This window comes from Camelus dromedarius, chromosome 8 (assembly GCF_036321535.1).
Source record: "Camelus dromedarius isolate mCamDro1 chromosome 8, mCamDro1.pat, whole genome shotgun sequence".
Taxonomy (NCBI): Eukaryota; Metazoa; Chordata; class Mammalia; order Artiodactyla; family Camelidae; genus Camelus; species Camelus dromedarius.
In genome coordinates this window covers 61,323,879-61,342,054 of record NC_087443.1, presented here as the reverse complement: position 1 = coordinate 61,342,054, position 18,176 = coordinate 61,323,879, and the positions used below count along the sequence as shown (strand labels likewise).

The window sequence follows — 18,176 nt, the reverse complement described above, 5'->3', positions numbered from 1 at the left end:
CAGTAGTCCTTGACCAATGACTAGAAGCATAGGGGATATAAATATCCCAACTCCCTCACCCCTGATGGGGACAACTCTTGAGATGTGATTACATTGTTTCCAGAGCTCCCTGCAAGGTCCAGCCAAAGACTCCCCACCATGGAACTTGACATGACACTGTACCTTGGCTTGGTCTCCTTCTCTTCTCTGTCCTATTTCCCCACTCTTAGTGTGTTTCCTGGGGTCACTTCATAATAAATCTCTTTCATTGCTATCATTGCCTTGGGTCTGCTTCTGGTGGTGAACTGAGATGAACAGCAAATCACACAGAAGACCCCTCTGAAATCCTCTCTCTGTATAATCTGAACAAACGTCTTGGGGTCATTAAGTCTCCTGCTCCTCCCAATGAGAACCTTAGTCCTGTAGCACAAATGGAATAATCTACTTACATCCTCCTTGCCTATCCCTGAGCTACTTCTCAATTATTTTAAAAAATTACGGAGGTCAAGTTATTGTGAGAAAGATGGCCAGGGTGTCCCACATAATGTTACTGAATGAACATTCTAAAGGAGGGAACTTTGAAATGATGCCCACACAATTGTGGCATCAACAAAAAGAAAATACAATGGATTCGGTGGCTCAAAATGTTGGCCTGCAGCCTGGAAGTCATACAGATCCCTATCCTGTTATCCGAGTGTGAGGTCTAGAAAAAATAGACCTTCAGAGGACACCAGCCCAAAGCCTTCACTTTATAGTTTGGGTTCCTCTGAATCAAATCCTTCTGTTAACCATTTCTCAGAGTAGTTTTAAACTTTAATTACATACTCTACCAAAGCAAAGATCAAAATCTCTACAAAGGTTCTTTTTATTTTTTATGATGAAGTATTTATTAGTACGTCTCTTTGGAATAGATTTTCATACCCCAGGCCTGAAAAGAAATTCCACATAGAAATCAACTCTAAAAACACTTTTTAAAAAATACTTAAGAGTATGTCCTTCATTCTCATCTCATCAGTGACTTGTTAATGAGAAATAATTAAAATAGATTCTTACGAATAAGAATGCACTGTGTTTCAAAAATATGCCTTTAAATATAAATCCTAAGCACCAATGTCTATAATAGAGAAACTGGGTTCCAAAGTTTCATCCATACGGAGTATCTAGATGTGGTGCATTTCAAATCAATCAACATGGTGGTAACCAAAGATCTGCTTCATGCAATGGGTCAGCCTAATTTGAACAGATACAATTACATTCTGTTAATATCCATGTGGACTAAGTAGAACTTCATCATTCTTACATGTACATGACTGTAACAGTTCTGCATTTCTTTCCATCCTGGAATCTAAGCATTGATTTCCCATAAAGGTCTGTGATCCAAGAGATTTCAAAGAGATTCCTCCAAAATGTTTCAGAGCAAATTTCATGACCTGGTCAGCTGGACCCAGGTAGCAGCTTCAAGTTAGGACTTCATCTTGGATGACTTGCTGAGGGGAAACCCACCCCCTGTAAAACGAGGGCCGGTTGGTTTGGCCATTGAGAAGGTGTCATCCATGGATATTCTGTCCTTGTTTCTGTAAGAGAGGAGGTGAAAGTTAACTTCCTTACCATCTTTTTTCTCTTCTAAGATTGGTGTTAAATTCCTAGGGTGAGTGAGCCACTGAAAACTGGTTTGATCAAAGCTTCCAGTTTTAGACAAGGTGGTTGTTTAAATCTAATTAGAGGTTTGCTGATAACACATAGAATTAGGGAGAGACACAATTAAATGTGCCTTCGTAATGCTGATCTAAACACAGACAGAAGGCCTCATTATAACTCAAGCGCTATGTACTGGAGGCTCCTGACTTGTAATCATATTCCTGTTTTATAAAACATTTGTTTAGTTCCAAAGATCAGTCAGAAGAATCTTTCTCTTGGCTCAATTATAATGACTAATTCATCATTTATCAACTTTTATATTCCAACGTTTCCATGGAAACTTATAAATATTTACTACACACACACACACACACACACACACACACACACACACACACACACACACACACACAGGTACCTTCATCAAACTTGGACATTAATAAAATACAAATTTTCCTACAACTTTAGATAAGCAGCAGTTATTATTAGAAATAGTTTAAGATCCAAAAAGGTGGGTAAGATAAATAAGATAACACATTTGGCAATGGATAAAGGAAGTTCTACCTTAAAATCTACACTGTATTTTCCACATGGATCTTCTTTAAACACACACACACACACACATTCAGGTTTCTTGCAGAGGCACATTAAATTTATACAAATTATCTATTGTATAACTAGGAGACTTATGGAAAACATCTTTAGAATTCCTTTTTAAAAATTAAAATTAAGCACACGACTAAGACTAAAACCAATCAGATCTGACAACTACAAATGATTTACCTTAAGGGAGAGAATTCTACCTTTTGCAGAAGAATCTGACTGGTACTGCAGACTCTAGACCAGCCAGGGGGTCCAGAGTAGGGGAGTTAGGGGCAGGTGGGTGGGGGTGCAGGTCAGGACAGGAGCATGATAAACTCAGTGTTTGAGAAAAATGAAGGCAAAAAGGTCAAAATGATATGAGTTGCTAAAGAGCATGTGTGAGGAGAATATCCACAGAGATTATTCTAAATTATTCCATATGGAAAGATCCTGTAGAGGACTGGTTTATCAATCCAGCTGTCTCTTAGCCGAATTGATTTCCTTATTATAAAAACCCACCCTCCATAAATAGGACAAAAGCTTCAGCCTTGAGTGGATCCAGCAAAGAAGATTCCTCCAAGTGCTTTGACAACTTGTCTACCTCCTGACTGTTGTTCGATGCAGGCACCCCCCCACCTCACTCCCCCCACCCTTGCCTTCTCTTGCCTTAAGTAACCTAAATCTTGCTTTCTGGAGGAACTTAAGCTTAATGCTTCTGGCCTGATCTAAGCTGACTAATGGGAATAATGTCTCCTTTATATGATCTTTTTAATGTATTTATAGACCATCCTAATGACTCCCTTCAGCCTTCTTCCTTCCAGTCTAAACCATCTCAGCACTTTTGTTCTTGCCCTGGTATATTCTCCTTCAGCTCCTTAATCTTTTTTTTTGCTCTTCTCCTATGAACTCATATCCCTCTGTCTCCCTCCAGTTTATGGATCCCCAGCTAAATGGAACCATTGATGACACCCCAGCCAGGTCAGAGTGGCTACAAGGAAAGAGAATTCAAGGTAAAGGCAGAGGTTCTGGAGCAGCACAGCGCTATCATATACAACTACCCCCGAGGGTGGAGAAGCTCTAACGGCCAGGCTGCCCAGGGTGGCGTCCACTCACAAGTGGGTCCTAAGTAAGTGAAATGTGACTCCTGAAACTAAGGAACTGAATTTTGAATTTGGTTTCACTGTAATTCATTTTCATTTAAATAGCCACAAGCAGCGTACCACAGCGGAGGCAGGGGTGGGGCAGCACAATTCTAGTGACCTAGAGCCATTGGGAAGAGCCAAGGCAACAGAGGGGTGTTGCTCTGTTGGACAGCATGCTCTCTGTGTCCAAAAAACCGTGTTTTGGGAGGTGGGGGGAATCAATAAGGTCAAAGGAAACGAGACCAAACCCCAGGGCCAAGGCAGGGAAGTTAATTAGCCCTAGAAAGATAATTAACTGTCTAGCCAAGCCAGCTGTCTGTAACTGTAAATTAGACCACTGGTCTCCAAAATGGAGTGCGTGAACTCTGGAAGATGTGTAGGATCACCCATTGGCAAGTGGAAAGCCAAGATTAAGAGATTCTATATTTCATCTTTAAAAATTTAAAATCTTGCTTTACTAATAATTACCCACAAAGTGACACCTCTATATAATTTACAAATTTAAATATACTGGAGGTAAAAAAAAAGATTCCAAAGAAAATTTGTTTTAAAAACTATACGAATATATATGAGGGGGAGCAGCAAGTTCAGAAATGTTTTCCTGATATGAGTGCACACTCAGAAAGCTTGAAGGCCACAGAGCTAGACGCCGGCCTTATGTGGAAACTAGCCATGCTGACATTTGATAAGCACAACCTTGGTCCTGAAATAAACTACAGTGTTTCCACTCACTCCAACATTCATTTAATTCACATAATATCGGCGGTTCTCAAACATCAGTGTGCATGGAAATCACTGAGGAGCAATTAAACTGAAGATTTCTGAGTCCTATCCAGAATCTGCTGCATCCAAATATCTGGAAATGGGGCCTGGGAACCTTCATGTTCAATAAATAAATCTCACCAGTGATTCTGAATCAGATAGCTGCTGGACCCACACATTAAGTAAGACCCACCTAAATGAGCTACCATTTTTAGCAGTATTTTAGTCTACCAGAGAACTGGCATCTAAATGTGGAATGGAGGATTATTCTGATTTACAAGAAAAGGAGATTTTCACTGGCCAATGAATTCACATCCAGCTACTTTAAATAGCTGTTTGCCACTAATGAATCATAGGCAGATGCATTTAAACCCTCCACCATATCCTTGAAATGCTCCTACGGATGAGGTACCAAACTTGACTTTCAACTCATAATGTGAGCCACCATGGAATTAACAAGATAATTTGGGCAATGCCAAGCAGCCAAGGTTCAAACCTACTGATTCATCTGGACCCACTCTCTCACCCTGGGATTAGGCAAATGATGATAACATAGTAAGGAGAACATGTACTCTTCAACATGTAGGCATCTTGAAACCTAAAATGTTCACCTGACATCTGCATTATCATCTCCAAGAAGAATGAAAGCTCTTGTCAGTGCCCCTCAGCAGACACTGAAGTCAGGTACTAGATATAGAAAGGGTTCAGAGATAGTTTATCTAAAACGTAGGTGAAAATCATTCATGAACTGCACGTAATTATAGTGGTCCAGCTGTGTTATTAGAAAAAACAGCTTTACCAAACCCAGACCCCTTAGCAAAATTAACTGTGGCTTGAAATGTGAGTACATTTTAGCCCCCACATGGCTAACTGTGAACCTCCTTTGCTGACACAGTTATGGCATGCTGATCTCCAAACCATGAGAACAGTGTTGGGGGAAATCACAACAGGTTTCCTCTGCTCCACGTGAGGTCCACCAGGGAGCAGATATTAATGGATCCCTGTCAGGGCCCTAAGGAGGGGTCTCAGTATCAGATGAGACACCTGTCTTGCTTTGATACCAACCCGTTGATTGACCTGTGCAGTGTCATTTGTTCACCCTGTGACTTCGTTTATTGCATTGAGGTCTGCAACTCTGTCCACAGTTCTTTCTTTATCAGTAGGTAATAGGCAAAACAAAATTAGAAGAACATTTGACTAATTCTTACTTCTGAATGTATTCTTTACGTTTCTGAGCAAGGTATTTCTTCTTTAAGTTCAGCAGATCGCTGGTAAGTTTCTCGATCTCATACTTATATTCTTGGCTCTGTGATTCATACATATTCAGTTCAGAAGACAAAACCTAACGGGACAAATAAAGTCGCATTAACAGAAGATACACAGTGAGACAATGTCTTTTTCTGAAAAAAATCTTTTCAATCTGCTGCCACTTACCTCAGTGAGGCCAGAGATACAAAACCATGCCCAGGTTCAACAGTTAATCCGCACCCTTCTACCAGTTCAATGTCTGTATCTGGGTAAAAATCCAACAGAGGTCTGAAGACTCATAATCCAGTGACAAACTTAATGAAACCTCATTCCCCTCCTTACAAGAAGAACTATCAGGCACATTCAAACAGGCTCACAGTGGATGGTGTAATGTGTTTCAAGAATATTGTGAATAGAAACAGAAAAACTCCCAGCATACAGTATAAAATTGCTTTTAAAGCCTTTTTGTTTTTAAGCATTCAGAAAAGTTATCACTAGGGAGTGTGATTCATCTTAGGATTATTGTAAAAATTATTCAGAATCATCCTGCCGCCACCACCACTAAGTAGGCATTTAATTTCTGTGTTTTCCAAAGTGGTTGTTCTGCTGAGTGTCCATCACCTCTTCACTGTGCCCTTTGGGACTATTCACAGATTCTCTCTTTACCCCAGCACTGGGACGCCTACCTCTAAAAAGTGGGGGGGCTATGACACGTGCATGGGAGAGTGACGTGTGTGTGAGGGGCTGTAATAGGAAGCCTGATTATCTGCTTCTTCCACTGTTGTGCTCAGTATATGCTACTGGTTTCAGGCTGGACAAGAAAAGAGGGAAGTTACTCATCTGAACAGATGTGTAAAGCACACCAAAGCGAGGAGCTCCCCCGACAAAAACCAAAGGGAGAAAACGAAGGCTATTGTTCTAAGAGGCATGCAGTGGACTCGATTTGCTTTTCCTCTAGCTCCTAATTTTTTGAAAAATTGCATGGAAGGAGGATCTTTATCTTTTGAGTGCTCATCTGCTTCTGAACTCTTTCCCATTCATTGCTGTGACAAGGATTCTGATTATGTTAACATGAGCTGAAGAAGATGATTGTCCTGTTGGGAGAAAACCCGTCTCAAAAGTTAAACTCTTAGGAACAAAGACCTTGCATCCGAACCTAATGCGGAATTTCTTAAAAGAGTCCAGATAATGAGGACAAACTAGTGGACAGACTCAGTACCACCCACCTGTGAATCTCTTCTCCCAGGGGTCACATTTCATTCAGAGAAAAAAATCCAGATATCCTGAGATAAAGGGTTAAAGTCACAAAAGTCTCCTCTGAACCGCTGACTACAGTCCAGTGCTAAGCACAGCTACCTGACAGCAGTGCAAAGACAGACATGTGCTGTTCTAATCCACGCCGACCCATGGGAAAAGAAGTTTTTATTTTGTTTGATACGTTCAATTGTTTAAAGGGTTGAAAATAATCAAAAGATTATGCCTCCTGCAAAACTCAAATTATGCCTCAGGATACTCATGTGAAATGAACGCTTAGAGTGATAAGCTAGAAATTAATGCTCTCATTAGACTTCTGTTTCACCTGCCTTTTTTAAGAAAAAAGATCGATTTTACAACATTTTATTTGTGAAAGGATTAGTACTATATTAGTAGCATGGCATCTATGTTACTCCAGGCAGAAAGGCAATGATTATTACCATCACTGCTCAGGTAAGTGCCAGAATTCAGCTGGCATGTGCTCTGTGTGTGTGTGTGTGTGTGTGTGTGTGTGTGTGTGTGTGTGTGTGTAAGCCCTTCCTAATACATCAAGAATATCTAAGTACTCTCTTAGGAGGTAAAGCTGAAAATATAATGAGAAAACTTTTAAAAGGCACATGTAATAGTAAAACATTCTATCTCCCCACCTGCTGTTCTTATGTCACTTAGAAGGGAATTTATGCTAACAGGATCCTAAAATGATTTAATTCATCTTTCATGGCTACTTATTTGAGAGATGGTCATGAAGCAAGGCCGTTGGGGACCGGGGAGTTGGCTTCAGTGGGCAATGGTGTTAAAATATTTCCTCTGTTCTTCTCCACCATCCAAATTCTCTAAATCGTCTTGCAATAATCCGTACAAACCCTATCTCCCAAATTTCCATTCCGTTGCCAATATCCTCTCCCCAACTCTTTCTCCACTTGCTCATCTCCCCTTTTTTGGGAAGAGAAGTGTGGCATCTATCAGTCCAGGAGCAGAGGGGTAGCTTTGAGGCTTGCCCTGCTCCTCCTAGGCCTGGAGGAGTGAAAAGGCTGGCCTCAGTGGAATACGGTATTTGGGAGGCTGGCTCCTTGTGCCGAAGCGGTGGACTTGTCCAGGGGTGCTCCCCAGGCGCAGCCGTCCCTCAGCCCTGAAAGAGCAGAGGCTAGCACTTACTTTAAGCTGCTTGGTCTTCTCCCGCAGCGTGTGGCGGTAGATCTGCAGCTGCTCTGCAGCCTCAGGCCCAGGCTGCCGGGCTAGGATGTGCTTTAGTTCCACATATAGCTTCTCCTTTTCCTGGTGGAGAGCATAACCACAAGTGGAGATAAACGGCCCCATCAAGACAAGGAAAGTGCCTTTGATAGTATGCTCAGGATGACTTGGGATCACCGTAAGTTACTTCTCAGCTCTACGCTGATCACACTTACCTGTAGGTTCAGTCCACTGTGCATCGAGCCACATAAGGACTGGTAGCAGCCTTGCAACCCCCAGGCTGTGTGGCCAATCACACAGGAAGCCTACTTTACCCTCTAGTGGACTCGTGGCCATTGTATGAGGAATGTCCTCCCAGCCAACCTGGCCAGCAACCTGCCCCACCTACCAGCACACCCACACAGCAGTCAGCTTTACCACAACAGAAGAATATACCAGGCCTCAGACGGGGCACTCCTAGAGCATATAGCTCTGGTGACCAGAGGGGAGTATGCTGCTGGGCCCCAAAAGATACAAGACAACTTCCCCAAGATCGGAAAATGTAACTGACATACCTAACATATAGAAATAAACACAGAGAATTGGGCAAAAAGAGGACACAGAGGAATATATTGCAAATGAAGGAACAAGACATAACCTCAGAAAAAATAATGAAAGGAAGTAGAGATAAGCAATCTACCCCACAAAGAGCTCAAGGTAATGATCATAAAGATGCTCACTGAACTCAGAAGAATGGAGGAACACAGTGAGAATTTCAACAGAGTTAGAAAATATAAAGAAGAACCAGATACAGCTAAAGAATACAATAACTGAAATAAAAAATGCACTAGAGGGAATCAACAGTAGATTAGATGATACAGATGAACAGATCAGCAATCTGGAAGACAGGTTAGTGGAAATCACCAAAGCTGAATGGAAAAAAGAATTTTTAAAAAATGAGGACAGTTTAAGAGAACTCTGGGATAACATCAAGCATACTAACATTTGCATTATAGGAGTCCCAGAAGAAGAGAGAGATAGAGAGAAAGGGGCAGAGAACTTATTTGAAGACATAATAACTGAAAACTTCCTTAACCTTGGAAAGAAAACAGATATCCAGGTCCAGAAAGCAAAGAGAGTGTCAAACGGAATCAACCCAAAGAGGACCAAAGAACAAAGCTGGAGATATTATGCTCCCTGATTTCAAACTATGCTACAAAACTGAAGCAATCAAAACAATATGGTACTAGCACATAAATCAATGAGGCAGAATAGAGAGCCCAGAATAAGCCCGTGTTTATAAGGTCAATTAATCAACAATAAAGGAGGCAAGAATATACAGTGGGGAAAAGACAGCTGGGATAAATGGTTCTGGAGAAACTGGACAGACACACGCAAAAGAATCTCACACCTTATACAAAAGTAAACTCAAAATGGATTAAAGACTTAAATGTAAGACCTGAAGCTATAAAAACTCCTAAAAGAAAACGTGGCCAATGTGCTCTTTGACATCGGTCTCAGCAATATCTTCTTGGATCTGTCTCCTCAGGCCAGGGAAACAAAAGCAAAAATAAACAATTGGGACTACATCAAACTAAAAAGCTTTGCACATCAAAGAAAATGATCAACAAAACAAAAAGGCAATCTACTGAACTGGAGAAGGTATTTGCAAACAATATATCTGATAAGGGTTTAATATCTAAAATATATAAAGAACTCATATAACGCAACATCAAAAAAAAAACTTGATTAAAAAATGGACAGCGGATGGAATAGACATTTTTCCAAAAAAAAAAAAAAAAGGACATACAGATGACCAACAGACACATGAAAAGATGCTCGACATTACAAATCATTGAAGAAATGCAAACCAAAACCACAATGAGTTACCAACTTATACCTGTCAGAAAGGCTATCATCAAAAAAGGTTACAAATAAAAGTGGTGGCGAGGATGTGGAGAAAAGGGAATCCTGTGCACTGCTGGTGGGATTGTAAATTGGTGCAGCCAGTTTGTAAATTGGAAAACAGTTTGGAAGTTCCTCAAAAAGTTAAAAATAGAACCGCCATATGATCCAGCAATTTCACTTCTGGGTATTTACATGAAGAAAATGAAAACACTAATTCAAAAGGATATGTGCACATCAACGTTCACTGCTGCGTTATTTATAACAGCCGAGATATGGAAGCAACTAAGTGTCCACTGATAGATGAATGGAGAAGGAAGATGTAGTGTATGTAAACAATGGGATATTACTCAGCCATTAAAATTGAAATCTTACAATTTGTGGATGATATGGATGGATCTAGAGAGTATTACACTATGTGAAGTAAGTCAGAGAAAAACAAATGATATGATCTCACTTAAATGTAGAATCTAAATAAATAAAACAAAACAAAAATAGACTCAAGGATACAAAGAGCAGATGGGTGGTTGCCAGAGGGGAGGGAGTTTGGAGGAGGAAGAAACAGCTGAAGGGGATTAAGAAATACAAGCCTCCAGTTATAAAGTAAATAAGCCATGGGGATATAATATACAGCATAAGGAAAATGGTCAATAATATTGTAATAACTTTGTATGGGGACAGATGGTTACTAGACTTATCGTTGTGATCATTTCATAATGTACGCAGATGTCAAATCACTATGTAGTACACCTGAAACATAATATTGTACATAAACTATATTTCCATTTTTAAAAGTTTTGTATATACTAACCCTGATCAAGGGCCTAGGATGTGCCCAGCATTTGGATACAAATAATAGGACAAATGAGAAAAAGAAAGTCCCTCTCTAACCTAAACTGATGATCACAAAACTGAGACAAGGATGGTGACAGAAGTTTTCGACAAAGTGCTGTGGCCAGTAGAAGCAGGCAGTGACTGTGGTTGGAGGATTTGGGGTGGGGGGGTGCATCACAAAAATGTCACTTGAAGAATGAGTGGTAGATTCCCCTAAGCAGAGAGAGAAAAGAAGTGTTTAAGGCCAAGGTTCAAATACTTGACAGGACAGGGGAGAGGTGAGCCCAGTTTAGCAGGTGCACTGGGTGGGAGGAGGGAGAAGCAGAGAGAAAAGGCTGGGCTCATAGGTTGGGACAAGACAGCGTAGGGCACACGAGATGTGGTTTGGGATCACATCTTTTGGGCAACTGGGAGCCTGGGATTGTCTTGAGAGGAATAACTCCAGTGGGAAAGCAGAGAGCAGAATGAGGAGATGGCTCAGGGCACAAGGTCAAGCAGAAGACAAAGAAAGCTAGACAGAAGGCAACTAGAATGAAAAGTAGGCAGTTGTGAAGACATTTCTAAGGTAGAATCAGGGGGATCTGGTGAATGATCAGACAAGTAAGGAAAGAAGGAACAGGAGTTAGAGATCTTCAAAGCCTCTAATGTGGACTCTTCCGGGGCTGGAGGATGATGGCAATGGAGGCAGGGAGGCTGGGAGAGAGGAGGGTGTAGGGGGAGGGTAGGGAACTGTTACTGCATTCTCTTCTGACAATCAGCGGGTTGCTGAAATGTTGAGCTTGGGGCCCTGGGGGAGTATCCAGAAGAGGAGTTGAAACTGAAGTCTCAGACTTGAGAATGAGGAGCAAGTTGGAACCAGAAGTGGGTCATGGCCAGAGCCATGGGAGTGGACCCATCAGCTGGCACGTCTTACAGGGAAGGCCAGCACAACCAGATTGTTGAGAAAACTAGCATATAAAGGGTAGGTAAGTAAGAAAGACCCAGAGAAAGAGAATGAGAGAGTAACTGAGTGTCCCCCAAACCCAGAAAAGGCAGACGTTTATAAAGGAGGAATGATTTGAGTGGTCAGGGACATCAAATGGGGTGAAGAGAAGAAGCTGAAAACAGCCTTTGGGGTGGGCTGCGGGGATGAAGCAACCTTGGTCAGAAAGGCTGGAGGAACACGTAGGGGCAAAGGTCACAGAAGTTGAAGGAGAAACAGGAAGGAGAGAAAGTAAGTCTTTTAAGAAACATGGCATGGGAAGAAAAGAGATCTGGAAATGGTTAACGGACTAGGTAAGAATCCAGGAAAACTAGGAATACAAATTTGTAGAACTAAAAGAAAGGACTTCCTAGGATCCCAAAGGAAATTGTAATTCCATAACTTAATTAACCCAATAAACAATACAGAACTCCCATTTGTATCCTAAAGCTTAATTGCTTGTAACCTGTTTTCAGATCCTTGAACTAAAGATATTACACATAGGCAAAGATTTATTTCTAAGGCTTTGCAATTCTGGATCCCCATTTTTCCAAACTGCAATAATTTCAGCAAACATTGATAAAGACTAGTGTGTTGACTCATTTGTCTCTGTACATATTTACTTCCTTAAATTAATTATGTTAAAGGAAAAATAATATAAGTAACAGTCCCCTCATTAAATGAAACATCCAGTCAAAAGGAAACTGATTTTTACCCGGAGCTAAGTAGTCTTACCATTGTCATCAAAAAAAAAAAATAGGTAAAAGAAAATTTATTAACCAGCCATAGTCACAATTTGTTATGGTTTTTCCTTTTCACTGGCCAAATTACAAAAAAAATTATTAATAAATAACATGGCTCTATTTTGAAAAGAGTATATGCAACTTGAAAATTAGTTCGATGGGACACAGAAAACAAACTTACGGTTACCAAAGGGGAAAGGAGGCGAGGGATAAATTAGAAGTTTGGGATTAGCAGATACAAACTTCTATATATATAATAGATAAACAACAAGGTCCTACTCTATAGCACAGGGAACTACACTCAATATCTTGTAATAACCTATAATGAAAAAGAATATGAAAAAGGATATCTATATATACATGTAAAGTGTAAGTGAATCACTATGCTGTACACCAGAAACCAACACAACATTAGAAATCAACTATATTTTAATTTTAAAAATTGGATGGGATAAGCTTCTGGAGAAACAAATATCAAAATAATACTCACCATTTAAGTAATAATTCTGGAAATGGCAAGGAAACTCAAAAGCCCAAACAGAAGAAAAACAACTTGAACACATAGCATTACAAAACAGTGATGTTCCTTTGCGGTACAATGCCTCCTGTCACACCTTACAATATAGTCTTCCCAGTAAATGGGTGTAGCACACAATGAGAAAGATACCAGGAGGTGAGTGTATTTTCTATAGCCACTTAACACCTGCTCTGTTGGAAAAATAACACTCTGACAAGGCTTCAAGATCCAATTTGGAGAGGGTAATAAACACACGGAGAAGCCCCTGCAACTGTTTTGTCCATTTCTTTCATCTCACCTTTCATTACGCCAGTGTACCAGTTGGCTTGAAAAGTAAAGAACCTCCCGGTGATGAGGAGGAAGCAATCTGGCTTGGGCAATAACAGTGCCTTAAACTGAAAAGACCATCTTATGGCAAGGACCCTCAAACGTTTCACAGGCATGATTCTTTCAACTGCTCCTGGGAGGGAGGGAGGAAAGAGTCACAGAAGGCTAGAAGAAGCAAATATCTTTACCTCACCTCCCAGGTGAGCATCCCAAGGTCAACAGGGATGAACAGTGTGTCTGAGTCGCTCGACAAGTCAAAAACCTCATCATGATGCACTCAAGGATCATGCTTCCCATGACACGCCTCCTCTGGGGCTGGAAGACATGTTATAACCCTGAAACAATCTGAATCAAAGTGAGCCACACAATTCCTAAAGGCTGCATGATAACATCAGTGGAAGAACAGAGCCAGATTCAAAGCCAGGTGAGAGGGTCTTAGAGGTACGGGCACAGCTCCGCTCCCCGCTCTCCTGGCCTACGCCATCTGAAGGAGCCTCGCTCTGGCCCTTGACAGGAGGCGCAATCTTCACAGACAGAGTGAGCAGTGTTAACCACATATCCTGTCTCCTATAACTTTCTGGGGTTTTTTTTTTGAGGCTGTAAAATGAATTGAAATGGATTTATTCTAAAGGATAACTGAGTGTCTGAACAGTGAAGACCCACAAGTGTGGAGGAAAGTGAAGAAACTGAGTGAATCATTATGAAAACTGCCCAAGTATTCAAAGTCAAAAAAGTTCTGAGTTATTTAACCCAGGACAAGTGATGTATGTGTGACCATGGTGGGTGGAAGGAATACCAAATGAGATTTCAGGGACGAAGACAGAGGGATGTATGAAGAGCAGAGGGAGAGGGAAGGGAGGGCAGTGGTTGAAATGCACTGCCAGCCTTCAACGTGCATGAGTTTGGGTCTATGCTTACAACGGAAAACCTAGCTTTTGATAAAACCGAAGTGAAGGCTGGTCAGCATTAACATTCTAGCGGTGTGTATCGCACGGATTTGTATTTGGGGAGAACGTGCTAGTAATTTAGATAAATATGGAGGGTTTGATGGATTGAAGGTCTTAAGTACGATTGTTTTCCAATTTATTTCTTTCCTAACCCTCTGCAAGGGCCAACCAAGCTCTTCAAACACTGTGCAATGGTGTGTATAATAACCCCATTTAGAGACAAAGCATGCAACTCTATTATAAAGAGAATCTATCTTATGCAACAGAGACTCATTAGCTGTCCGATGTATATTGTCTCCATAAGCCAGCGGTGGCAGAACCAGCTGCCTTGTAATACATATCCTGTCCTTCTTCATTAAGCCACATCCATTTCTTTTTAAACCAAGTCAATTAATTTGTCACTGGGTTAGAAGCGCCATATGTCAATGGAGCATCATAAGAAAATCATAAATAGTTTATTATTTCCCCACCAACAAAAGATTGACTCTTCAGGCTGGCATTTCTTTCTTTATTCAGAATTTGTGCATAATGCACATTAATATTACTTTGTAGCATGCCTCATTCTTTAAATCACCCTATGAACAGCTATACTGGGGGAAGAAAAGTTAGACTATTAACACCAGGAGGCTAGCCCTCTCTTTGGCTGAGCATAGCATTAACCATACTATGTCCATCCTTGGAACAATGCTCTCTTTCTCTTCCTAGACATCCCGGCCTCTCGGCTGGACAGACTGTCAGACATGGTTATGGATTCTTTTGCTGCAAAAGTCTCTGCCAAGTTACACTGGATAACAGCATGACTCTCTGTCAATATTGGCTGAGGAGAGTGGTAAGAAATTAATTACAGTATTAGCTGCAGATAATGCTGTCATTACATGGTGACAACCTATAACCCCATATTGGAAACTCCAGATATGGAATCACTCAGACTTCAGGAATCTATATTTTATCTGACAATAAATTAAAAGTCTACATTCTGAACAGTCTATGCAAATAAGAGTCAGTGCTATTCTGGGTACAATTCAGAGGAAGAAATTGAGTTGCTCACAGAACTCCTTTCCCCACCAACCTCCAATTTCATATTCACTGTCTATTTCTATTCCCTGTCTTCTGCTTTGCATCTTCAGCTGAAAACAGAAGGTAGCTCACATTCAGCGTGCACCTTAACACTCCTCTTCCTTAGCTTGCCTCCTTGAGGCAATAACTGACTAAGAGGAACTAATTTATTCTGTTTTAATCTGAATCTGAGTTTGGCAAATGCCAGTGCATTGATTCTGCTCACCCTGGATTCATCAGTTTGCTTGGGCAAGCATTGGGAATAATCACCTCACTCCATGAACTAGCTAATTCATGTGAAACAGGCAGCTCTCCTCCCGATCCAAAGACGCATGCTTATCTACACCCACCAGGGTGAAGGCCACCCACTCAGGTGCTTGGATAGGATGCACTCTAAGGAAAGAGACATTGGTGTGGTCTACACTCTTGCTCACCCAGTGGGTTCAAGATGGAGTTGATTTTTTTTTTAATCCCATAACCACTATTTCTGGGAAAGCCTACTTCACAGAATATACAGAAAATCTCGTTTCCAAAATGTCAACAGATGCCATTTGTGTTACTTCAGTACTTAAGCTTTATGAGTCCATTCTTTCTCTCCAATTGAATTATGAGCCTTTAAGGTCAGAAACACAACGCATCTCTCTGTATAACCCTCGCAACTACTATTCTAGTGCTCTACTCATTCGAGGTGCTCGGTAATTTTGTTGCTTGCAATTATATTGTCAGCAAACTCTGCCCATCATATTTCACAAGTACACATCAATAGAAGTATGATATATTTATGCTGAGAACTTTTACTTGAATTAGGCCATTGGGTACCATCTTCCTGTTAGCAGAGCTTGTATATAATTCACCCCAGTGAGCCAGTACTATAAGCTTCATAGATTGGAGCTAAACTTTTTCATTGTGCATACTGTGTATGATTGAGGAAAGCACTTGATGTACAAACTTGACCTTTTAATTAAATGTTCATAGGGTTTTCTGATAGTGCAAGTTGTCTGGAATGCTTTTTTTTAATTCATAAGATTTGCAAATGCATTTACTGAATTGGCTCTGAAAACTCTACTTGTATGTGCATGTATATACTGATACATGTAAGTACAAAAACGCAAGCATAACTCAAACTACAGTGCTCAACTAAATAATGTGCTGAATTTTTCAACAGCCTTCTTAAACATGGAAATTCTAATTGCACGCATAACTCTTTTCCATAATTAAAAAAAACCACAGTACATGTTTGCCTCGTTGCTTGGTTTCCGTCCTTTTCCATCCCCCAGTCATAATTCTTAACAAAAGACTAAAGCCAGATTTAAATTTTTAAGCAAAATTGTTTTCCTTTCTCTATAGGGGCAATTTCAGAACATGCCTAATTTATCCAGGAATGCCTGTTTTTATTAGTAGGAAAATAAAGAAACTTTGTAAACATATTACATTTCTATCTAGTTTCAGAAAAGGGAAAAAATGATTGCTGGTACCTTGGGGCTTTCTTGTTTATTAGCTTAATAACAAAAATGTCAGCTACACTGAACTCTGGACCTATCTTGTTTATGATGTCATGAAGTGGTAAAGCCCCCTAGAGAGGATGGGAGATGCTAGATTTGGGGATGATACAGAATTACACAGCCGAGTTCCTTATGAGCAGGGAACCACTTGGTTACACAGTGGTTCTTGGCTTCGGATGTGGATGATTAAGTGTTTTATGAGGCATATGAGAAATCTGCATGCACTAACATTCACATTTTTGTAACAATAGGAAAATACTTTGGGTACTTCCTGATATAAAACAAACTTTTCTTCTTCTTTTCTTTTTTTAACACAAACTTTCTTGAAAGGTCTGTTCACAAGGAATTTTATTTCCAAAGGCAAATATATGTTTGTGAAGTCCTGTGCAAAGTATATACTGTCTAGAGTGGCCTGAACTTCATTACCAAGACTGTTGGCTTGTTTTACCTTTGCACTGTACTTAGCAACTTAATGTATGTGAAGAATTTGAACATATTAAATAGTGATAATGTTGACTTTTCTTAATGCTTGTAATGAAAAGGGTCTAGAAAAATGCAAGTCAACTAAGTTTTAGTGCAAATACCATGCATGTGATTGTGCTAGTTTCACACAAAGGTAAGGAAGGTCAAAAACTGTAAAGAGATTACTATTCAGTTGAGGAAAAACAAATAACTAAGTCATAAAGCAAGACAGAGTGATGCCAGGTCCACAGAGAGGTGGTGGGAAGAGTGGGCAGTGTGGGGGTAGGTTCAAAGGTAGAGATGATATCCCTTTGGCGGACCATAGAAAGGGAAACAGTTCAGACGGATCTTGGTGGGAGTAGCAGTAGCAGTAATAATATTTGTATTCATGAATTAGATAAGGGCCTCCCTATCAAAGGACAAATTAATTAGCTAAAGCCACTTGAAGGCAATTCACTTGAAATGTGATCAATTTTCACAATAAATAGTAAGGGGAAAAATTTGAATGAGATGCTTTCCTTGAAAAACTGATCTAAGCCTCATAAAAAGAAGTTGATCTTGTTTTATTTAACATTTTACATTTTAATTGTAATAATGTACTCCTCACTAAAACAAATAATCAAAGTGATGGGTTTTTAACATAACTAACGTTACATTATAGTACAATTTGACTTTGTACAGCTGACTTTTACAACACAACATTTTCTTAAATTTTTATTATGTAACAACCATACAAAAGAATATATACTCTGTGTAACCACAGAGCATGAGCACAAAATCAGTGCTCATGATGGATCCGTCCCCCAGCATACGAACTAGAACATTACCGATACCTAAATCTGTACTCCCTTGTCTGTCCCATCCCTGTGCCTACACAACCGCCACCGTCAGCCAGGTGAGCACCATCCTGAATCCTGTTACTATCACCCCCTAGGTCTTTTTCAGGTAGTTTTTAATCAGATACCCATTATTTAATTTTGCTTTGCTTTGATCTTTATAAACATACCTCCAAGTGGACCTAGTTTTCTTTGACTTGCTTGTTTTACTCAACATGATGTTTCCAAGCTGTATTGATGTCATTGTGTGTTTCTGCTCATGTAGTTTATCTGATATTCTATTGGATGAGAGTCCCACAGTTTACTCAGTC

General features: G+C 40.2%; 1 protein-coding gene across 1 annotated transcript in view; it reads right to left on the bottom strand.

The window, feature by feature from the left end:
- Positions 1-977: 977 nt before the first annotated feature.
- The window catches only part of CFAP58 (cilia and flagella associated protein 58), a 91,479-nt gene continuing 74,280 nt past the window's right edge, over positions 978-18,176 (bottom strand). The window contains exons 16-18 of the mRNA XM_064488395.1: positions 7,761-7,880; positions 5,312-5,445; positions 978-1,553 (exon numbers count right to left, since the gene is read on the bottom strand). Of these exons, the coding sequence (XP_064344465.1) occupies positions 1,442-1,553; positions 5,312-5,445; positions 7,761-7,880 (366 nt within the window). The 3' untranslated portion in view covers positions 978-1,441. The remainder of the gene's footprint in view (positions 1,554-5,311; positions 5,446-7,760; positions 7,881-18,176) is intronic.